At 39.8% G+C, this 25234-nt stretch overlaps 1 protein-coding gene across 1 annotated transcript in view; it reads right to left on the bottom strand.

The window, feature by feature from the left end:
* Positions 1-22677: 22677 nt before the first annotated feature.
* Positions 22678-25234, bottom strand: part of LOC311524945 (regulator of G-protein signaling 21-like) — a gene marked incomplete at both ends in the record, with an annotated part of 44248 nt that continues 41691 nt past the window's right edge. The window contains one exon of the mRNA XM_084636620.1: positions 22678-22881. Within this exon, the coding sequence (XP_084492746.1) occupies positions 22678-22881 (204 nt within the window). The remainder of the gene's footprint in view (positions 22882-25234) is intronic.

Below are 25234 nucleotides of genomic sequence, written 5' to 3'. Positions count from 1 at the left end.
AGTATTCTTTAGGTAAATAAAGTAGGCATGGTAAGAGAATCTGAGCTGGCTTGCTCTTACGCTGGGCGAGGGGAGATTCTGAAAGGCACAAAGGGTAGTACAGACATCCAAATCTTATTGAAAGTCAGTGGAAGTTGGCTGCCTAATACCTATTTATACCATTGAAAATTTCCTCCTGAGTATCTAGTATTTCCACTTATTCAACCTGCTGATTAAGTTCCCAACCGGGGAAGTTGGGCTAAAATAAATTCCTCTATACCCATAACATTTTGCTTAATAAATTAGTTTTCTTATTTAAATTATATAAAGGAAAAATGCTTCCACTGAATATCTTCTCTGTACCTTCTGAATATTTGTTTGAATTGGTTTGCTGTTGTGTGCTTTACAAATCCAGCTATGTAGGGTAAGTTTTTGGGAGCTTGCCAATGAACTAAACCCCATAGCTTAGCTTAGTTTAGCTTTGAAATCAATTTTCTTTTTGGACATGAAGTCATTCAAGATCAGCTCCATGGCCTCTTTCTCAAGATGACTAATGATGTCAGAGATATAGGCCTCTTTGTAGATGGTATCACGCTTAAGACCCCTTATATGAAACATTATTCCCCTTCCATAGAAGAATTGCCCTTGATATAGGCATGGAACCTTGTATTTACAGGTAGCAAAGTATAAAAGCAGACAATTTCCATAAAGTCTTACAAGGAAACTTTTCTCTTCTAGGTGAAACAGAAGGGAAGTTATCTATCCTCAGCTTATGGTTATGGACATAGGCATGGTTATGCTTGTGGATTTGGCCAGAGAGGGTTCTGTTGCTCAGCAACTTTCTTCCACCCTTTAGAAACATATCAGCGAAGTGGAAAAAAGGAGAATAGAGGCTTTAATATTTACTTGCCATTTTTGAGATATTCATGATTGATGTCCTCAGCTTTCAAGAGAACAAATTCATTTCACTAGACAAAGGGTTACAATTTGAACTGATGCACTTAAGAGTCCCCAGGCAAGAATATGACATTTTCAGACATCTAGTCTTACTGAGGAGCATGAAACCACAACGTACCCTCAGGCTTTTTGATAATTCATAGGTAGAATGGTTATTACCTAAGTTTACATCACCTCCACCTGATTAAAAAGTGAAAGTTTAAGTCATACACCTAACTGTATTTCTGGCATCTCAGATTTTCAACAAGACTATCTGCATTCCATCAGTGTGTGGCTTCTTACACACAGACAATTTGGATCAGTTCATGTCACTGACTCCAGGTTTAACATGACAATAGTCAGAATCTGAGAGAATAGTGGAATTATATTTAAACCTGTTGGGAAGCAACCTGGATAGGTTGGATAAGCATAAATAAATCTTGTGGTACAAATCTCAGTCAATCAGGCACAGGTTGCTTGATATATATTTCCATTCTTATTTTATTAGCAAACTGTAGTACAGATATAGGCATGAACATCTCTAAAGCTTACTATGTCCTGGGATGATGGATGGACTGTGGTTATTAGCAACCAATTTAGAATGGAAAAAAAAACTTGACTTGTAAATATCACACTTCTATGTCAATCATTAGAAGATTCTGTTAGTTATCTGCATCTTAATTTTCACATGATCTGTCAAAGAGACAAAATGGGCTTCCCCAGAACAGGTGATTTCAGCCTATATTAGATAACTAACTTTTAACCAATAAGAGATAATATGCATCTAGGTCACTAGCTAAATAATATTCTTTTCCTATTCGAGATTCACACAAGAAATTCCTTAAATTCTGCATTGGAACTGATGAGCATCAGTACAATATAGGTCCCTTTGCCTATGCTTGAGTCTTCATGAAATGCATGTCTATTGTGGAAGTATTGCTTGCACTGGTATTTCAAAGAATAAATGGCTACCGCCTGGATTATTGTGGGCAGGATAGTAGAAGAAATGGCAAATTCTCTCTCAGGGCTCACCTTCCAGTGACCCTCTCAGGTTTGTTCTGTGCTGCAGGCAGCGTGGTGGAATCCAGCACCTGCTGCAAGAGAGAGGATTCTAAATAAATAACCTAACCCTGAAGAAGCAGTTTGTCTCCTGCCTGGAATTGCCACTGTGCCCGCCCCACCCCCCCAACTTTGTATCCCTGCAAGATGGGTCAGGTGGTGCTGACATTGCCACAGACCCTGGGAATCTGGCCTGGCCCTCCCATCCAGAGGGTGCAGAAGGAGAGGTTTGTGCCCTATACACTCCAGCTGCCACTACCACTGGATTGGAAGGGTTTCACTTTGGCCAGGAGCTGGTTTCCCAGGAGTTCTCCACCAATGGGCAATCTGACAGGCTGCGAATGTCCTGAAGAATGGCAGGAAAATGAAGGGAGCCCTTCAGCAGCCAGAGGTGGTTACATCAAGGGGCAGTGGCTTGGCATGGGGAAGCCATAAATGGCACTGGCTAAATCCACCAAAAGCATAGCAAAGAGCAGCCAGTGAGACCGTTTTGGGTGTGTGCCCTCATGCAACTCAGGTCTCATCATTTTCCCCCTCCCTCCTTCTTTCCCTCATATTGGGCAATTCAATCTTGTTTCTCTGAGCCCCAGAGGAAGTCAGGAATTCTGCATGGAGGGGAGAAGAAGGGAATCTCCCCTCAGGAATAAAGTCCCTCTTGAGCTAGGAAGCTCTTGGATTTGGTGTGAAAACCACCTTTACCTTGGAGGCTACCGTCTTGGGAGTTACATGCAGCAGCTCAGAGGCTTTCTATCCATTCTCAAAGCAGCAAAGATAAAGGGATGTCTGTTAGCAGAAGAGATTCGTAGGACTTGTCATCTGACTCAATCTCCCCATAGGAGTAAAATTTTAAAAAGGGTTCAAGAAATTACCTTGGAAATGTAGAAAAAAGACTGGCCTATGCTATCCTCAGAAGACGTTCATCTGACTTCTCACCAGAGGGTGCCAGACCTAAAGGCTCTGCTCACAAGGTTTTCATAGATGGAAAGAAAAAGCATAATAAAAGGAATAGAATTGTGTCTGCTGGTTCTTCATCTTCCTCATCACATTGCCGTTGTGTCTCTGGAAAAAATAATTAAGACCAAATGGGAAACACCAGCAAAGTCTAAGAGATTGACTGGATGTTCCAAAAAATTCTGCAACATACACCATAGCAAAGAAGATTTTGTGTCTCTTCTCAAAGTGGACAGGGCAGTTTCATCACTAGTCAGATTCTGCTATCCCACTGGAAGGGGACTTTCTCCTCAAAGAAACCAATGACCACTCAATGGCAGTATCACTGAGCTGAATGTTTCTGAGGCTGCTGCTTCACCGCACTAGAAGCCCTCAGAGGAAGGTGTTTGGCAAGAGCAGTACTAACCTGGACTGACAATTTGGCAGCCAGACTGCCAAAAAAGGCTAAGAAATCATTGAAGTTAGGTTCAGTGTTAAAGGAAATCTTAATGGCTCTAGCATTCAGAGCTGATGCAATCAGAGGTGCTTTCTTGTTTTCAGCGCATGTCATGGCCTCCAGTGTGGTGACCAGATGGCACTTCTGGTTACAAGCCTAGAAGATGATTTTAGGACCATACAGAAAAGGGCATAGCATTTGCTACAAACATTTAAAATTGTTTTCTTAGCGGGAATGATATTCAGGTTCAGAGTGGGCTCTTAACATGAAGAAAATTTCTTTATCTACAGCATGATGAAGATTGAAATAATAAGCTTAGTTTCTTTAGTGAACGTGCCTAACCCTAAATGTATTGGCATCCTTTCTCTCTGTGCCCCTCCATAACTTTTCCCTAACCCTTCCTCAGCCTCTCCATCTCTCTCGTTTTACTTCTTTGTTGTCTTCTGGCTGGCGAGCCTCCTACAGCCTGTGTTCCGGAGTTTGGGAGACCGGAACGCATAGTCCTCTGCCCAAATGGTCTCTTAATGGAGTTCATGCTGTTGGTGGCCTCCTTATATTTGGATGAGGGTTCTTCTGCATTTTGACAGGTTTCAGAGTGGTAGCTGTGTTAGTCTGTATCAGCAAAAACAACGAGGAGTCCTTGTGGCACCTTAGAGACTAACAAATTTGTTTGGGCATAAGCTTTCATGGGATAGAACCCACTTCATCAGATGCATGGAGTGGAAAATACAGGAGCAAGTATAAATACATGAAAAGATGTGAGTTGCCTTACCAGTGTGAGGTCAGTCTAATGAGACAAATCAATCAACAGCAGGATCCCAAGGGAGGAAAAATAATTTTTGAAGTGGTAATGAGAGTGGCCCATTTCAGACAGTTGACAAGAAGGTGTGAGTAACAGCAGGGGGAAATTAGTATTGGGGAAATTAGGCTCAGGTTTTGTAATGACCCAACCACTCCCAGTCTTTATTCAGGCCTAATCTGATGGTGTCCAATTTGCAAGTTAATTCCAGTTCTGCAGTTTCACGTTGGAGTCTGTTTTTGAAGGTTTTTTTGTTGAAGAATTGCCACTTTTAGGTCTGTTATTGAGTGACCAGGGAAATTGAAGTGTTCTCCTACTGGTTTTTGAATGGTATGATTCCTGATGTCAGATTTGTGTCCATTTATTTTTTTGCGTAGAGACTGTCCGGTTTGGCCAATGAACATGGCAGAGGGGCATTGCTGCACTCTGTGCCACAGTAATGGTGCTGCCCATGAAATATGGCACCCTCTATGTTATCACAGCCTCCCTGTTAACCAAATTATACCTTTTGATTTTCCGTTGTAAACATCATTACCCTGGAAGCATTGGCTATCCACCATTTTCATATCTTCCCCCTTGCCCATTTTCCTCACTTCATCACATTGTCTTTCTTCATGAGGAACCTCTACTTTTGCCAATTTATTGAAATTGGTATGCATTTTCAGAAAAGAATACTGAATTTTAAAGATTGTAATTGGTGCAGTTATAGCTTTAAAATTCAGTAACGTACATACTAAACTGAAGCTAGGAAGGAGGTGGATGTCAGAGTCCAAGCCCTAGCCTGAGCTGCAACTTCAAAGAGCTATTTACACAGCTATTTTTAGAACACTAGTGTGAGCCCTGCAACCCTGAGTCCATCAGCCCAGTTTCAAAGATGTAGGCTATGCAGACATACCCTCTGCCTATGATGTGCCGGCTTCATCTAATCTAACTTGCTGCAGGGTCAAAGCTGCTGTGAGGTGCCTTCTTCAGTCACCTCACCTCATAGTCCTTGAAATGCTGGCCTCATCCACTTTTATCTTGCTGCAGGACCAGTGTAAGGGACTGATGCTGTCTGGGGTGACTGCTTCATCCACTTTTTTTTCCTACACCAGGGCAGATGTTAGGACAAAAATCCTCTGTGATGTGCTTGCCTTGCGTACCTCTACCCCAACATTGCCAACCCCAGTTATTCAAATTCATATGAGACTTGGAACAACATTGGGGAAAAAAACAAAAACGAATTGCATTATTTTTTACTTGCCTTCTGATATTTAGCCTTTAGTAGGAAGCTACCAACCCCCAATTTATGTGTGATTAACAGTATTGCCAACCCCAAATGTCCAAAAGTCATGACTCAGACCTCAAAAAACCATGAAATTGGCTTTAAAATTATGAGATTAAAAATAACAAGTTTTGAGGGTTGATATTTCTTTTCTGGTTTCTGAGCCTTTAAGGTCCACTTGTTTCACGAGTTCAAGCTTTGCTTTGCAATTATGAAGGCTAGAAACTTTATTTTTTAAATGAAAGCAAATATCCATATGCGATTTCCTGATTCCAGCAGCTGGGGCTTTAGGAAAAGCAACTAATAGTGTGAGACTGTGGATAAAAGGGGGAGGGGCGACATCACTGGAGTATTTCACGTTAAAAAAAAATCAGTGTTAAATGCGTTCATAAAAAATGTGGCCTCTCTGCAGCCTGCTGGAGGAGAATTTGTTTAACCTCTCCTAATCATTGAACTGGAAGCTGCCATTCTGTCCATCCTCTCTGTTTTCTTACCTCATTCTCTTCTTAGCTACCTCACTGTACAATTAAGTTTCCTGACTCTCATGCCCCCTTCATCTCAGTTTTATGCTTCCCACTTGCAAGTCCACATTAATTTGTGCTTCTTGTAGTCTTTTTCACTACATTTTCTCTGCCCCTTTCCCCTCATTTCCCCCTCTTTTTTTGCCCCTCAGCCTTGCTAATGCATCCCTTCGGTCTTTCTTACACCCCACATTCACCTGTTCATGCAGACTCCCTCCTGCATTCCAGGTTCCCCTGGTATCTCCCCTCAGTCTCCAACCTGCACCCAAGCAACATTTTCTTGTCCTTTCAGAGTTTCCAGTCCCATTTCCAAACCACAGAGCCATTTTCCCTGAGAACGGTTGGGCTTCACTCACTTTGGAAACAATGGGAGATGGTGGCCTTCTTTAATAGGAGAAACATTACTCCCACATTAAAGGGTGGAAGAAAATGGCAGCCCCCTTAGCTGAGGATAGCCTTACTTCACTCTTTAATGGGAGATGGTGACCATTTTGAATGATGGCAAAATTTCACGAAATTGCTGCAAAAGATCATGAGCAACAACAACAAAATCTCCACCTCATTCAAGATCATCAATAAAATGATGATGAGAAAATTTTTATTTTTGTGTAGGTGCATGTGGGAGGATTGGGAAACATTCCCTCCCCTCCCCCCCCACCCATCCAACATTTTTCTCTCGCCTTATTGTGAATGGAATACTTAGACGCATTTGCGCACACAGTCCCCTTAACTCTTTTTTAATTGTCATCACATATTGGGGATTGAGCGGGAATGGAGGCTTGCAGCATTCCAAGGGCTGGCTATGTTAGTTGCAGCATGAATGCAATGTGTATTATTTTAGCTTTGGGATTAATAGTCTTTCAGCCTGCGCTGGGCAGAATTTGAAGTGAGCATAGTGATCCTCATGGTGAAGGAGAGACGGGTTGGTTATAATGAACACAAAGGAGAAACTTCACTGAGGTTACTAGACACCAACATGGTTTCTGACTTCCAGACTAATTAAATACAATTTGTGTTGCTGTGGATTAGCACACAAGCATAACAATAGCCACTGGAGTCTCTGAATGCTGACCCTTGCAACACGATAGAGCATTAATCTTTTGTAACATAATCTGTGTCAGGTGATTGGGGCTAGGTAATAAAGTTCAGTTTCTCTTGCGCGTGTTTGTGTGTGTTACGTTTATTACGGTTTTTACTTTCAAAAAGGGCAGTTTGGTATCTTATCCTTCTCTGATCCTGCAGCAAGTCTAACATTTTCTCTTATGTGCCAGTTTTATGGAAAACAGTAGAATCTGGAACTAAATGATTGGAGTATGAATGTGAGAGAACATGCCACCCTAAAAAGACTTTTTCATTCAAATTAATCAACATGGCTAATTTCTGTCTTTGGATATGTGTGTGGAAAGGGCAACTTTCTGAAGCCTTCATTCCTATTTATTATGTTTCCTTTTATATTTGTATGTTTTTCTCTGTGTACTCCTGAATGCGTATAAATAAAATATGCAGGAGGAGAAAGAGGTCAAAGCAATCAATAAAGAGAGTTATTAGTAACATGATACACATTATTTTATTACAGCTATATTTTCAGACAAAAGAAGTCCTTTTATAAGCAGTCCAAGAGAAGAATATAAATATCTAGCACAACTTCAATCATTCCTTTAAAAAAACAAACAAACAAACATGATCTAGAAATGTCCACGAAGCCTGAACATTAGGTATGATGGTGTGAAGGAAGCAACCATTGTAGATTTTAGAGAGGACTGTGTGTGTAAAGCAGAGGAACCTGATGTACATGGGGAATTAATGTAATATTTTCCAAATGTGGATATTCATCTTAGAGAATAAAATAGCGAAATGGATATAAAAGTCTGAGTGCTTGATCTTCAAAAGCGCTCAGTACCCCTATCTGGGGCCAGATTTTCAGAGTCCATCGCCTATTTAGGCACCTTAATGAAGTACCCAGATTTACAACGGTACTCCAAACCCAGCAATCCCTATTGAGGTGGGTGCTGAGCTCTTTGGAAAATCTGTCCTTTACTCTGTTCTACTGCTTAGTCCATTAGTGGACCCGTGAGAGATTTTCAAAAACCGCTGTGCATTGGCCTAACTTTGCTCCCATTGATGTCAAAAGGCATTTTACCATTGATTTCAATGGAAACAGCATTAGGCCAATGCTGAGCACTTCTTAAAATTCCACCAATATGATCTGTAATAATGGTGTTACCCTCAGCGTGAATTTCCTTTATTTATTTTATGTTAGAATCCGTTTCCTAATAGTTTGTGGGGGGACGGCCCCAAACATATTGATGGCTATTTTTTTCTGCTTTAATTAATCTTTTTTTTTTTTTTAAATTGACAGACCTATCTTGAAGGGTTACCACATCCAAGAAGTGATTGCAACCAGAAAGCATCCATTTGTTTTTCAAATACTCAGTAGTTCCAGAATTTAGGCTAAAATGTAGTTTAAATTAGCAAAGCTAATGGAGTACTCCAGATTTGGGTCTTAAACATCGCTGCACAGAATGAACAGAGCTGTACTTAAACTCTAGGGTAAGAGCTAATTGAAAAGAAACACAAAGAGCAGAAAATGCTGAGTTTGAGCCAAGAGTTTATGCTGACTCCTCCATCAGAACACAGTACAGGTGATATTTATTCACTCTGAAAGGTAAAATATATATGGGAATATAAAAGGTCCCAGGATTAATGAGTTTGCCTAGTCCAAAAATGTTGTGCTTATCCTTGAAAATGAAGAGATAAATAGATCACGCCACAAGAACCTCTATTATGTTGTTTAATAACAACATACATACTTCGGGTTTTTTCCATTAAAGGGTTCAGCTATGTTAAGAAATTCAGTAAATACAAGGTGTTTCATAGTTGCCATTTTATCTCATTCTAAGAGGCAAAATGATTGTAGTTAGATCAAAGTCCAGTCCATGCGTTCTAAAAATTAAATTCAAACATTTTAAAGTGTACAGATAATATAATAGCTGACAATACTTCAAGGCAAGTTATAATGCTGCACAGATTTTCAATGCGCTTGCAGAAAGAAAAGTTATTTTACAGTGATGAGTGCAATATAAAAGCCTACATACACAAAGAGAGCATAGAATTTTGAAAAATCTTAGCACTAAAAGCATTAAAATCCTTGTATCAATCAGTGTAATTGCTTCTGTCATCCTCCAGTTTAAGTAGTATCATTTTACAAAATCAAACATTTCAGAGATTTCCTGATGTCAGTCTAGTCATTCTGCATTTGACGATACACCTTCTGTACGAAATGTAATGTTTTAAATAGCAAATTAGCTCAACTATTCATAGTAGCTTGCCTTGGTATCTTACATAAGGAATAAGCTTTCTTGTGACTACAATTTTTTTGTGGTACATTCACATTTCTTCAAGATGGATTATTAGAGAACTGGTTGAAAAATGTTTTTGTAGAAAATGTTGACTTTTTCTAGGGGAGAAAAGACCCTTTTCTGCTAAAATGTTTTTGATGAAAACTCAAAATGTTCTGGGGAAAGTAATCACCTTTTTGTGGGAAAAAATAGTTTGTTTAGTTGAAGTCAAATGCAATTTTCTTTTGAAAAATATTTTTGATGGAAATTTTTGTGATCAGTCTTAATTATTAGTGAAAGTTTATCACCTCCCCTATCTTAACCTGTTTAAGTAAAATGAATGATACATTGTATGACATTCTGGTCCCATTAAAGTCAATGGGAGTTTTGTCTTTGGCTTCGATGCAGCCAGAATTTCACCCATAGGATACAATTCTGCATCCAGTATGCACTCAGATCTTCCACTGAAAGAATGAAAGCTAAAGTGTGCAGAAATGCAGGATTGGGCTCCTTGTGGTTAAGAAATTATATGTGAAACGGGGGCTTTTGGAACTTTTCATAGCACGGACCATGCCTTAACAGAGAGCCCCACAGCCAATCTCACATCCCATTCAAGATTGTATGACACCCTATACTAACTACAGCAATTGCTTACGTGGAAAAACAACTCTTATAATCAGTGCTTGAAGTGGTCTGAAAAAAGTGGGAGGTCTTTCATAATCACAGTCCAAGTAAATGTTTATGCACTTGATACACACAGTGCAAAATTTCTTTTAATGCATTTATGTAATATATGTATTTTTAGCTCAAAAAGCTATTTATATTTATGCTGGTTTTTTTTTTAAATCAGGCAACAGGTCTCATGCAAATATTAAAATACATCCTGTGAGTTTGGGAGAAAGGGCTATGGGGAGTGCAGTGAGATTCTGTGAGGTTTGGAGGATCTCTATGGGGGTACAGGGTTAGAGGTACATTTGGGATTGGGATCTCTCTGGGAATGAGGGTCCAATGAAATTCAGTTAGGATTGGGGCTTCTAAGATTTGCATGGATCTCTCTGGGGCTAGGGGGTTGGGGTACAGTGAGATTCAATGGTGCGTGGGGGGTGTTTCTGTGGTTGACATTTGGTGCAGTGGTTTCTGTGCAGTGACATTTGGTGCAGTTGGGGGGTCTCTGGGGACAGCGGCCTGGGCGTGCAATGAGTTTCAATGGGCTGTTTGGTCTTTTGGGTGTGTTTGGGAGTGCAAGGACATTCAGTGTGGTGTCAGGTCTTTCTGGGCACTGTGGTTCAGTGAGATTCACTGGGGTTTGGAATCTCTAGTGTTAAGGGTCTGGGCATAGGGTGAGATGCACTGCATTTTGTGGGATCTCTGGGATTTAGGCTTTCTACAGTTTAAAGGGTTTATCTGGAGATACAGGGCTGGGGGTTCAGGGAGATTCAGTGAGGATGGGGCTCTCTGGGGTTGATGGCTGTGAAGTGAGATTTGGTCAGGCTTGGGGCCTCTCTTGGGGTTAGGGGTAAAATGACAGTCATTGGAGATGGGAACTTTGTGGCTGGGTAAAGCGACAGTCAGTGATCTTGAGAGTCTCTTTGGGAATGAGGGTGCGGTGACATTGGGAATCCGGGGTTCTCTTTGAATCCTTGGGGCCTTTGCCGGGGGTGGTGCCTCTACCCTCCTACCCACCCAAGTGTTCCCCACCTCTGCTGCTGCTCCCCATTCTATCCCATTCCTCTGTGCTGGCATGGCAGCAAGCTTGTCCCTACATGGTGCTGGGCAGCTGGTGGAGCAGGGTCAATATCCCTTGCAGCTTACCCCATTCCCTCCACAGCTTCTAGGCTCCGTTGCACGTTCTCCTCCCACCCCCCTTCACTCCCTTCCTCCAGGGACACAGGCCACCTCTGGGTGCAACAGACGGGCAGACAAGGCAGTGAATAGGGAATGGCTGCCAATGGGCCCATGCCCTCTGGCAGAAGCTCTACTCTCCACAGCGATCGTCCTCAAGCTTCATAAATATCTTGTGGGAGTGTGGGGGGTCTGTGAGTGACACAGCCCCCCCCCCCCCGCACACACTAAGCACTGCTGTTAGTACAATTTGGTAATGGGAAATAAGGAAGACCCAGCACTTTGTGGCTAGCAAGTGCTCTTTGAGTTACAGTTTGAGAACCACTGTTCCAGAGTTGCTATTATAAAAATAGTTATAACAATGGTATAACTTAAAACAAGCAGAAAAGAAGCAATGTCATAGACCCATTTAAAAAGTGATATTTTCAGCTATCAAGTTTTACTTTTGTCTTGTTTGTTTTTAATAGACTTCATGTATTTTTAAATATTGAATTGTTGATCTTGATTACCTGTTACATTCAGATAATATCTACAAGTTCATAAAATGTGGAGCAAACAAAGTTATTTTGAGTATTTTAGTTTTTCTCTTGAATTCCAATTGTGTACATGTCTCTGTCATTCTGGATGGTTCCTATGGAGATGCCCTATGAATTAAAGAAAACGGTGTGCACATATATGGAATGATAGTTTGGTGTTATGAAGGTTTAATCAGCATTTGTTTGGGATGCTCGCATTACTCTTGAGTGGTGAAACCATTTATGAGTTAGGCAGGTCATCTGAAATTAGCTTCACAACTTTTATAGCATGCTATACCATCATATAATCTGAATATAGCATGTCTTTTACAGAATTTTTTTCTAGAAAACTAAGTTTTGTTATTACTATTTTTCATAACCCTCTGGAAAAGGTAGGCCAGTTTGGTAGCAAGATTGAGATTCTTGGCTTTGGAAAAGAAAATGGTAATATATTATCACCCTCTAAAAATTTGACCCATGTTGTTCCATGAATAAATCTGTGATTTTAATGTCCAGTATTTCAAAGCCTTCTAGGATTAAAAGCAAATCCTGTGTTCCCAACTAGGTGGTTGGAAATTTCTCCACTCCAGTGACATAAAGTTCCCATTTCTACCCCTCCCTGAATGGTTATAGGATAATGGAACTTAAGTTTGGTGGTGGACCATGGTTAAATGTTGCCCATAGTGCAGTTCAAACGAGTAATTTTAGGTGGAAATTCCATATTTGGGAGTAAATGTTTTCAGGTCTTTCTTTCCAACTATCAGGGCTAGACACTTTAATAAAAAAAATAAAAAGGTCAGATTTTCATGCAGTCTGTTGCTTCTGGACGCTGAGGTGTTGAGACAATAAAAACACCAAATCTGTTGAGATTCATGATCAGATTGCTGGAATTGGCAACACTGTGCATAACCCTTGGTCCAATTGTTTGAAATGATTTAATAGAAAGTAGCTATTGCAGCCTCTTTATGATCCTGTGTTTCTAGAAGGGGATGAAGATACTGGTGTTGCTAAAAGCAGTAATCCGTGCATTAGCAAAAAAATTTTCCCTGGGGATTTTTTTCATTTTATAAACAATGTAGCTTGCTTGTTTCTAGCACTGTCATGCAAAATGTGGAAATTATTCACAGAACTAAATATAACTTGCATGCAAAGCTAAATGCAAACAGGCCTAGAGTGGGAGGAAAGATTCAGCATTATTCATTTTAAATGCAAATGACTAAACCTGAGCAATGTAAAGAAGTGTTTTTTTTCCCCTCAGGTCAGAGAAATAGTATCCTGTTGACTAGGAGTCATAGGAAGTAATTAATTTTAAAAATGCAGGCAGGCAAATTATTATAATAATAATTTTATTTAATTGTTCTGAAAGACATTGGACTATACATGATGCACCTACAGCCTGATCTAGGGCTTGTGTAAGTTAATGTCAGCTTTTCCAATGACTTCAGTAGGCATCGGATGAGGTCTACTAATGTATACAAAAAACAACTTACAATTTGGAGATTCCTGTAGAAGTGTGTTAGATAGAGCATATCGACAGACATGGAATATAACTGAGTCATAATGAACTATCCAATTTATTTGAGCATAAGCTTTCGTGAGCTACAGCTCACTTCATTGGATGCATACTGTGGAAAATACAGAAGATGTTTTTATACACACAGACCATGAAAAAATGGGTATTTATCACTACAAAAGGTTTTCTCTCCCCCCCACCCCACTCTCCTGCTGGTAATAGCTTATCTAAAGTGATCACTCTCCTTACAATGTGTATGATAATCAAATTGATCACTTTAGATAAGCTATTACCAACAGGAGAGTGGGTTGGGGTGTGTGGGGGGGGAGAAAATCTAGATTTGTGCTGGAAATGGCCCACCTTGATTATCATACACATTGTAAGGAGAGTGATCACTTTAGATAAGCTATTACCAGCAGGAGAGTGGGGTGAGGGGAGAGAAAACCTTTTGTAGTGATAAACACCCATTTTTTCATGGTCTGTGTGTATAAAAACATCTTCTGTATTTTCCACAGTATGCATCCGATGAAGTGAGCTGTAGCTCACGAAAGCTTATGCTCAAATAAATTGGTTAGTCTCTAAGGTGCCACAAGTACGCCTTTTCTTTTTGCGAATACAGACTAACACAGCTGCTACTCTGAAACCTGTCATAATGAACTATGTGTGCTGTCTTTATTGGGATTTACCTTACATGTTTACAGCTGATTATTTGGTTCCCTTGACGCCCATACCAGTATTGTTCGCATTAATTTGAGTTATTCTTAAATCTTTTGCAGACCTTTTCATTAGTTAGTTTCACTCAAAACGTTTTCTCTAATCAAATAATCAAAGCATTAGCTTATGTAAGGATCATACTGACATGAACAGGGAAATACTAATTGAAAATCCACATTAATTAAAATGGCAACAAATATATTCAGCAGAGAATATAAGCCTCTGTATATATGGGTGGACAAGGAAGAAAATTCATTACATGATGCAGTTTATTAAACAAGTTTAAACCACTAGGTATCCAGAAATTCCAGTAGCTGTCTGCTTGGAATTAGAGAAGGAAAACATTCATTTGGTATTTTCAATCCCACCAATCTTGCTGTTAGTCTTATTTGGGCTGTAAGAGCTCCTTTGAGAGAGAGTTTGAGAAGCTGAAGTGGCTGCAAGCATCTGATTCCTGAGAGAATGTTTCCTGAATCAGTCACATTATTGAATTGAAGGTTTCAGGAAGTGCCACTGGTAGAAAATATCTAGGTCTGGGGGAAACAAAGAAGCAGGGTGCAGATCATTCAGTGTTCTGTGGTTTTTTGCTCTGATGTTGGCACATTTTGAAACAAGATTTTATGAGACTCTCCCAAAGCTCTCTGTGTGTATATGCAAATGTGATTTTTAACATCATGATGAGCATGGAGAAAAATGTCCTTATTTCTGCAATAGAAAATGGACATGGATTGGGGTGCAGTAGCTATTGCCATGTTTCCAAAATGCGGACTTTCCATTGGACTAGATGATGTACAAACGTGTAAGTAGATTTGATCCTTTCCCCAAAGAGTTTACAGTCAGGATTTCAAACCTTCACTGTCCTTGACAATGAGGATGTTTAATCTAAATAGTGGAACAGGGATACCATAGCTAAGTAGTCTTCTGCAACCTGCCTATATGACCTTCACAAATATGAATCTCTGTTTAGAGAATCTCTGTGAAGTAAGGAAGTAATCATCCCATTTTATAGATAGGGAAACAAGGCATAGAGAGATTAAGCAACTGTCCAAGGTCACATGAAGTCTGTGGCAAAGCCATGGATTAAACCCAAATCTCCTGATTTGCAGTCCAGGTCCTATCCCTTCCTCTACAGACTTTTGCTATGCCAACTTATTTATCATATCTTAATGAGCGAGGAACTTATTTGACTTGTTTGTGCTTTTTATGAATTTTGTTGATGAGTTGATGTTGTAAAAGTATAAAGCTGAAGTTTTATATCTTAAAGAATATCTGGGACTATAGATGCATTTCTTTCAGTTTTAGTTTATTCTTTCATTATGTGTCCCACTATATCCAGGGCAGAAATATATTCGACTTTGGCCAAATTATGCAGTCCTCAATTAAATAAAACTCCCTTTGATTTTGCCTCTTATCTGAAAACTGTCTGTATAAGTAGCAATCTACTGATTATTATTATAAATGATTTGCTTTGCAAATTGCACATAAAACAACATAAAAATGTTTTAGGAACATTTTTAAGTCAATGGGTGTTTTGCCTGAATAGGATGGTAGGACTATACTCCTAAAGTTTTATCTGTTGACAGCAAAATAAAGTCTGTAAATTAATGCAGATTTCATGCTTAGGCATTTTCAAACACTTTCGTCATAAATTAGGAGTAAGGTCTGATAATATTCTGCCAGACGTTCCGTTGCCTCTAGGAGTCCTATCTTTAATGATGCATACGTTATTTACATATGAGAATTTTCAGAACTTGGAAGTGCTTTAATATGTGTTAGATACTTGAGTTTAATTGCATATTATATAACCAGATATTGCTTTGAGTGTTTTTACAATGAATTAATTGTGAGACCCAGTTATTATTGGTTACACATGAATGTGTAATGATTCATTTATTTAAACATGCAGGTTTCCACCCCATATGATGGACTTGAAAAGGATTAATTTGTAAAATTGTTGCAAGGCCTGTTTAACACCGAATTCATAACACAGGCCATCAGTGGAATATATTTTTAATTAAGGGATTATAGACGAATTAGTAGTATTATACTACATGTGAGCTCAGTAATCACCATTCACATTTTAATCGTTCTATATTTCAGGTAAAACATTATGAATGTATCTGAATTCAGTTAGACCCATTACTGATTCTTTCTTGTGTAAATTTAGTAATTTAAAATGAAGGTCTAAGAATGATCTAATCCTTTGATGATACCTTATATTCATTGTATGTGTGTTGGTTGTGGATTTCCATTGAAAAAGTTCTCACTATATTGTAGCAATTATAATTCAATCACAAGCCTATTATGTACTAATTTTGTATTGTGCCACATTTTAAACCCCAGTCTTGTACATCCTTCTCTTGTCTTCTCTTTCTGTCTTGAAGCCCCTGACATCATACAGCAAAATCTCTCAATTTCCCACTCTTCCTGATAAGAATGGGGAGTTGATCCTGCAATCATATACTTAGATAAAACTCCTACTCAAGACAGTGGAAGTTCTACCTTCTGAGTAATGAGTTTCAGGATCAGAGCCAGAATAAAAAATCATGTAACTGTCCCCTGGATAAGCCCACTACAGTGTTGCCAGCACAGAGTGCCCAAGGCAAGCAACAGCTGGGTTCGTTGCCCGGTGTGCATCGTGCCAAAGACCACAACGGGGTGGAGAAGCAGAGAGATTTATTTGGAGCTCCAAATAGGGTGCAGGGAGACTGAGCTGTCTCAAATCCTGCAGCAGTGCAGCAGATTCCAGTATACATTTTATACCTTTGCGTATTTCACTACACAAGCTTATGCAACCAATTACCTGTTGTCTCATACAATACCGTAGCCAATCAACTAAAGCAGCCAGTTGTGTTTTTCCTCAGTAGCATTGCCCGAGCCTTGCCTTATTTGGTCCTATTTGTTATTGGTTTTTGCTAAACATTTCTGCCTTATCTGTCTGTTTCCCAGGCCAAAGCTGGCCTTGGCTGGCGAGCCGTGTGCAAACCTGTCTGTTTGTATGCTAGCTTCCTCAGAGTTATGCAGGATCACAGATGGTTCAAGGACCAAAGGGGCCTTGGTTTATCCGGGCCTAGAGCAGGAGGGCTTCCTCGACACTCGTGGTCTTCTACCCTCCCGAGTTACCTAGTGTAGTGCCCAGTGTCCCCAACAACAACAAATAGCAGCTTTGATGTTTCAGTGCAGTTATGCTGATTGCTGGCTCCCAATGGCTGCTATCAGGGCAAATCCTTGGTATAGAGAATGCCTTGGAGACTGCTCCACATCAGTGTTGAGCTATAGGGGGAAGCTACAGTTTCTTTTAGGAGTATCATTGCAGAAGGAGCACTAGGTATGGGACTTCAAAGAGAAACCACCACTTCCTCCTTGAACCCCAACATCAGTGGCCAAGTAGCTTTTCAGTTAAACTTCACTGTGAAAGAAGGGGGGATAAGGCAAAGGAGGAGAATAGATGGGGGCAATAGGGTAGAGGGAAGAACAGCAGGGAAGTCAGTTTTAAATTGTACCTTCTCCCCCAACCCAGGCTACTCTTTCTGAAAAGGGTCAGCTCCAGGCTACTTCAGTGTCTCTTCCTATTGTTAAAACTAAATGGGATCCCTAATTTAGTTTTATAAATAGAAAATGGCTCTATGGGCCACAGACTTGTTGATGGTGCACCAGAGGAGATGGTGGTTGGCAGGGGAAAGAAGTAGGAATTGAAATAGTTTATGTAACCTCAAATAAAATAAACAAGCATTGAAAATCATGTAAGACTAAATATGTTCAAAACAAATGGTATTTAAAACTTTACCCTTGTCTCGTCAACTATGAACTGTTTTTCATAGTGGAAAAACACTTTGTATATCTCTTCAACACCCCCAGAAAAAAATGAGTTAGTTATACAATAATAGTAATAAATTGCATCAGTGTATATCTGTAGTCACCTGAGGATTGTACCAACAGCCTATGTATATCCCTGTGTGGCTTAATGTATTTTCAGATATTGTGGATGAAAACATTATGGGACTAACCCAGCTGATCTAAACAACATAAATAGCCCTGTTGATGACAGTTGCATTACTTGTCTGAAGAAGGCCAACAGGATTTGTCTCTGTGTCTTGAATATTTCAAACTACAAAGAGGAAAATATGGATTAGCTGATGACCAAGCAAACCTGAGCAAACATGTACCCAAATTCTGGCTAACTGTCTACCTCTTCTTTTTGAAGCTGCTTGTTGTTACCCAAACAAACCCTGCTCCACCAACTTTTGAAGTTAATGGGGGCTACTCAGATATTTAAGGTTAAGCAGATGCCTAGGTGCCTCGTTAAATAATGACCTAAAGGTACATAGCAGGAGGAGCAGGCATTTTTGACAATTTCCTAAATCTGTCTGTGCTCTGCTTCCTCCCCAGATCTGAAGAAGAACTCTGTGTAGTTCTAAAGCTTGTACTTTCCACCAACAGAAGTTGGTCCAATACATGTTGTCTCACCTACCTTATCTCTGTGCTCCTATGAACATGTATTGTCCACATTCTCCATTACATCCAAGCTGTGCTAGGATGTAGTGGGCCGTGGTTGCTGTTAGGAACCAGCTCTGACTCTCTGCTCCCTGGTTGTTTGGTCCCAATGGATGTTAGGTCCCTTGTTGTTCTGCTCCAACTTTCACCACCCCGGATCAGGCCATAATGGGTTTTATGTTGGTATGGGATCAAGTGTAATGAAGCTTTCCCTTCTATGTCCTTGCCTCTACTGTGCATTACCTCCAAACTTGCCCTCACACGCTTCCTCCTACCCTTTTCACTGAGAGAATGAAAATTATACACTGGAGAATCCAGCCCATATATGCTCAATGGTAAAAATCCATATTTAAATTGTTACATTTTAAAAACCCATTTTTGTGATGAAATAGAACTATACTTTTTTCCATGTCTGCATTCTCCGCATTATCACAAGAATTAGTGAAAATTGTCAGGGTGACTTTTGAGTGCATGATTATAGGTGCACGGTGCACATGACATGTTTGGAAAGGAGAAGAGAAATTAATAATTAATAGAAACTGCACACACAATTATTTCCTTTCCCCACCCCAAACAATTAATTAAGTAGTGAGATCTTTCAGTGAAAAATTAAAATGAAATAAATACAGAGAACATTAGACAAGCATATAATGAAACTTTCATTTGTTCTTAATATAAGCTTGTTAGAAAGCAGCTATTGATTAAATATTATCCGTAACTCATTATCATTTACAATATATATTATCCACCATTTATAAACTTCTTTTCTAAATGTACAAAACAATAAAAAGATGAGAGAAAAGAGTTCATAAAGGATTTGGTGATATTAATTCAACAACATCAAAACATTCTTATATGTAACGTATATAAATGATTGAAATTGCCTCTTTTTTAAAATGTGAAAACTACAAGCACGTTTAATTAAACAATCATTACCAGAAGAAAAAATGGGAATAGCAAGAGGACTGTTCCTGGTAGGCAGATGCAGATTATTTTAATCTAGATACAGTGCAGGACATTAAATATACAGGTGCTAAAACAACAGACTTGCTAAACTATCAGTGAACATGTTTGCTGTGAGTGCATTCAATCTCATTTTTACCTCTTGCAAAAAGACCCCCAGGAAATAAAATCCATTACAGTACATACTTCCGCACAAAATTCATGCAACCTTCTCTATGTTCTGTTTAAGCACTTTTTCACCATCTGCTCTGCTTGGAAACATTCAGGTATGTTTGCTCATATATTATTCTAGTATTGATGTGTAGTTTGTCAAATCTGTACTATAAACAGCAATAATGTGTGACAGAAATCCCAGCTGGATTGATGATGCCCAAGTAATAATCATTACAGAACAGTTAATTGTAGTTTTTTATACCAGACAGAATGCAGAGAATATTCTGATTCAAACATAATTTTGTAGTGCACTTATCTCATGTACTTTCAAGGTTGACCATTAAGTTATTTGGTATATGTTATGCCATATCACAGACCTTCTGTGCACTTAATGTTTATCTTTGGGGCTGAGGTAATGATTTCTTGTGGAATCACTAGCTTCTGCTGTCTGCATTTCTATGGGTTCTCGCAGTGTGATGGTGGTAGACAAATTCTCCTAATGGCGGTAGGAAGCTCTGTAATTCAAAAGCTGTGATGCTTTTTGACTGTTTCGTTTTTGTGGGAAGGGAACATAAGAGCTGAAATAACTACCCAACATTCAACTGGTATGTCCCTATTTTAATAATAATCTCATTGGTATAACAGTGTCCGGTGTGTACTCTGACTCTAAAACTCAGGACTCTAAAACAGTCCTGACCATTGTTTTATTGGGTTAACAGAGTTAATGCTAATTTAGGAATACATCATAGAAGGTGTCCTTGTAGCAGAACTGATGACCTCAGTATGAAAGGAGCAGGGATGTGGGCCACATAAAGGGTGCGCACCATTCGGGTGTGTGGATTAGACATAGATAGACTGTAGCAGGGGAAAACCTTGTGAGTCCTTTGCTACACAAATATTTCACCCCCCTCCACCAAGGATAGGGGTCGTGTAGAGGATCATGAAGCCTAGTCGAGTGCAGAATGGTTCTGCATCCTCTCTGCAGCTTTTCTGCTACTTAAGCACCTGCCAGCTTGCAGTCTCACTACTTGGGATAGGCTCAGGGTTCAGCCTTTATAACATTGCTGTTATAATTGTAATGTCACTGCCTTCCCTTCCTCCAGTAGCACGTGACCTCATTTTAGCATTGAAGATCATGTGGGTGAATGTGTGGATGCATTCAGTAAGAGGGAGCTGATAGGAGAATTGTTGCCAGTAATGATAATATCAGAGTATGCTATTGAAAGGCAAACAATCATGTATCCTGTTCTGGAAATAATTTGGATAACCTATCACAAGGATTCACATTGTTTTACATATACACTTTAGTGACATTCTGTATTTTGAAACACATATAATGATTTTTGTTTAAACATGTTGCATGACTATTTTTGACTTTACAAAATGAGTGGCACAAAGCAGACTTAACAGGACTGAGGATCTGGATCACTAATTATAGATAAGGTCCTGAGAAAATTGCTGATTTTTATTTTTAAATTCATGGCAGCCTTATCGGTAAATGTTTGTATTTCACAGGGTTTGCAGGGCTGCTGAGTCCCCCTCCCTCCAAACTGCTTCAATTTTCCCAACAGCAGGAAGGCCACAGCTGCCCTTGGGCAGTCTGGTCCCATCCTGGGGGGGGGATGGGGAAGTGGTGGCCAGTCCTGTCCCAGGAGGGAAGGAAGGAGGGTGGGCTGGGGTTTGAGACACTAATGGCCAGGATGACAAACACCACCTGAATGAGCAGCGAGAGGCAACTCAGTGTGCAGATGAACCATGTGGCTCTGACTGGTCTGACCTGGGACAGGAATTTGGGTCTGACACACTCCATGCTTAGCTCCAGCCCAAGCCACCATTGCTGCTTCCCGTCCAGCTGGTGGGAAGAGAGAACCGATGATGACAGCCTGGTGATTCGGAAACCTGGCTTGCCCTGCCTCACAGCAGCCCCCACAGGCCCACCAGCTATCAAGGAGTTGAGACCAGTATCCATACACCAGTAGGGCAGGGCCCCCTCACACACCTGCTCCTGTTTCAAACAGTAGCAAGTCTGGCTACTATGCTGGTCACAGCACGGGGGTGGATCCTGGTCTCAGCTCCTTGCCAGCCAGCGCTCTGGTGTCTGCCCCAGGCCTGTGCGGGCTGCTGTGGGGTGGGCTAGGGTTCCTAGTCACTGCATTGTCAGCACCACCCCCTTCTTCCTGCCAGCTGGACTGAAAGCAGCAGTGGGGGCCTGGACTGGAGCTGAGCATGGAGCACATCAGGATAGGATTGTCTGTGCACACCCCACTCCCGGGATACATCTGGCCTATCCCCTGCCCATCTTCCTTCTGGAACTACTCTGCTAACTACCCCATGAGCCCCTGTGGCCTCATCAGGGAGGTGGAAGCAGGGATGGGTGCTTACGCCTTGGAAAAATTGCAGTATTGAGCTAATTTTACAATTTCTGTGCAGTCCATAAAATCGTGATTTATACAGGCTCTTAATGATCTATAATATGTTGGATGTTTTTATACAGTTCTATCTGTACCTCTTCCCCAGCCAATTTCTATCCAGGTTGCTCCCAGTGTTGTGCAAGTAGTCCTCTTCAGGTTTGGGTGCTGCCTCATACAGAATGTTGGTGAATTGAGAGGGCTCAACGAACTTAAATATTAAATACTAGATTTTTAAACTTTTTGGAGTAAAATCATAAATTAGAGCTATCCAGGAAACATATTTCAATCCTGCAAAAATTTTTGAGATTTGAAAATATTTTCCTGTCTCCAATTGAGATAAAAAGTCAAAATATTGAAAATTTTCCTGATCCAAATATCCCCCCAAATTTTGGTTAGGGTCAATCAAAACTGACCAGAAATATTTGGTTTGTTTTGATTTCAACCATTTTTCTATTTGTGCCCTACTAAGCTTAAAATTCAAAATGAAAAGTCATTTCAAACTAACAATTTTGTACCTTTTAAAAAAAAAATGAGTTGAGAAACTTTCCCATGGAAAGTTTCTGTTTTGATGAATCAGCATTTTTGCTGCAAAACATTTCATTGAAAAATTCCCAGCCAACTCTGTTAGTAGTAATATTGTTGTACATTTTAGTATAGTGCATTTTGTATTTCAAAAGCAAATGGGAATTCTTATATGTAGTGTGCATAACCACTTTAACAATGTATTATGCTATACTTAGTTGCAATTGAGAAGATTCATAATCCTTGTGTCTTTGATATTTACCTTATTCACAAAAATGAGAGCCATCTTTTCTGGTTTCCATTCTGTTGCTTATTTACCAGTTCCTTATAAACTTCTGACCTTAGAAACCTAGGGAAAGAGTCCTTGGCCATGAGACTATAGATCAGTCTCTGAGCATCATCAAAACATTTCAGGGTTGGTTCTGAGATATTCTGTGAAATGTGGTCTCTGGTAGCGAAGTCAATATTAATCTGTGGAAGTAAGGTGTCATAAAATTAGTTTAAATTTTACTGGAGAATTGAAGTTTGTATTCGTGAGTGGTGCAAATACTATTTGAATTTTTTCTCAGAATATGCTCTCTGATGCAAACTAGCATGTAGTTAGTGCCTTTATTTTCTAGTCTATTGAATATTAGTTTATTTTGGCTCCCTGGGCTTAAAGAGATCCTATCACTACAGAAAGAAGTTAAAAATGCTTTTGATTATCTAAGTGTAGATCAAGGCAAGAAATTCTAGCTCTTTATAATACCAAAAGGAAAGCATTTGCATTTCCTTTCAGAGACCTGCCCTTTGCAAAAAATGTTCTATAACACACACAACTCAATCAACCAAGATACCTTAATTCTCCAGCCATTCTAGGGCTATCTGAATGTTAACTATTAACTAAAGGGAGTTCTGTTCTCCCCATGAATCACAGATGTGTAACTTATTAATCATAAAGGAAGTAATAAGAGTCTTTTGAGGTGAAAATAGACTCCCTACTTGTTCTTTAATTGGCTAATTATTAACAATAATAATAAAACTGTGGTCCATGAGAGCAGGATGAACACACAGGATTGCCTCTGGGAAGGGTGTAATGCAGTGTTCAGCAACATTTACACCCGTGTACCTGGACCAAGATACAAATGGTCTGCTCAGAGTTGTGTAGTATATGAGGGGGTGCTCATTCTGTGTGGGCACATAGACCAAGTCACTGTCTAGTCCATAGTTAATGCACCATTACACCCACAGAAATGTAAAATTAGACCAATAAAATGGATTGATTTTATTATCTGCTGAATGCTTGATAGGCCAGGGACCAAACTGTAGTTGAACTACACACAATAGCTGAATAATTTATCTGCTTCTGAATCTGGATTGATAAACTGTTTTTCTGTTTATGAAAGCATGTATTTTATCACAATTTGGTGCATTCCTTGGATTTATCAGTGTGAAGATTTATTGATACTTTTATCATCAGGCAGGTATTTTTCTCCAAATATTTATGAAACTATTATTTCTAATTTTCCATTACAGGAATAGAACTTTTATTTTTAAAACAGTTAACTGTTGGTGACTTACACTCCTCCAGCACTCAGAATGGGTCACTGTCACCTGACAGCCACTGGAGAGAATAGACCAGCAATATTACTTGACCAGAACCCGCATCCCCAAATAATCATCTCTCCTGTCACAGAGATGGGCCACAGGGCTTGGGAGTCAGAAGAGTGCCAGGGTCTCTGTCCAGTAGGGGAAGTGCATTGGGCTCTGTGTTCTGGGACTCCTGTCTGGGTGGTATCACCTAGCTAGGGCTGTGTTGAAATCATGGAGGCCAAAACTCATAGGATGCAGTGGGCAGGGAGTGGGGACGAAGTGTGCCTGGTGTCATGTACTCCTTGTAAACAGTACAATACCATCTAACATTCTATTACATCTCCCCTTTAAGTTTTTTATATTTCTACCATTTTACATAATCATGTTATCTTTAGAGTTCAGTAGATCAGTCTGTTAAGTATCTCTGAATCATACTGGTTTTCTAATTATAAAACTCAAACATATTTCAACATTGTCCCCGGCTGTCCATTAGTTTCAATAACTGGCTATGTTCCGTGTCTGCCATCTGTAGAATTTGCTTGTTCTGATTATTTTTTAATGAGGAACAAACTGTAGATGTTGAGAGTTTCTGTTGAACTCTCCACTGTCTGTCTCAATCATATATGGTTTAGGTAATTAATTCTTTTTCTTTGTGACAGCTGGAATTGTCTATCCTTTTTCTCCATCCACTTTGACACAAACACGGATGCCAGGTTCTAGATCTGGTAGTTCTGAGAGACATCTGTTATGAAATTTGTTTGGAAGCTCTTTTTTGTCTTTTTATCTGATTTGGCTTCTCTCTTTCTGTCCGGCTACTTTGGAGATAGACTCTCTTCCAAAGTTGGAACAGTAGTTCTGAGTTGTCTTTCCACCAGGAGTTGTGCTGGACTATATCCAATAGCTGCTGTTGGTGTTGATCTACAGCTCAGAAGAGCGAGGAATGGATCTTCCTGTTTCAGGATTTTCTTGGCTGTCTGTACAGCTGTCTCAGCATCTCCATTCACTTGTAGGTTGCTAGTAATACAATCAAAATCATATTTCATTCAGAATTATTTGAATTCTGCTGTATGAATTGCTGTCCGTTGTCCATCACTAGTTGTTCTGGAATACTGAAATGAGCAAAAGTGCACTTCAGTTTCTCAATAACACTGTGATATGTTATGTCTTTTCAATACATTATTTTTATATACTTGGAAAAATAGTCCACTACAACCAGGTAATGATGTCCTCTGAAATCACACAAATCTGCAGC

Source organism: Lepidochelys olivacea (genome assembly GCF_965140295.1).
Source record: "Lepidochelys olivacea isolate rLepOli2 genome assembly, chromosome: 8".
NCBI lineage: Eukaryota > Metazoa > Chordata > Testudines > Cheloniidae > Lepidochelys > Lepidochelys olivacea.
This window is presented reverse-complemented; position numbering and strand designations above follow the sequence as displayed.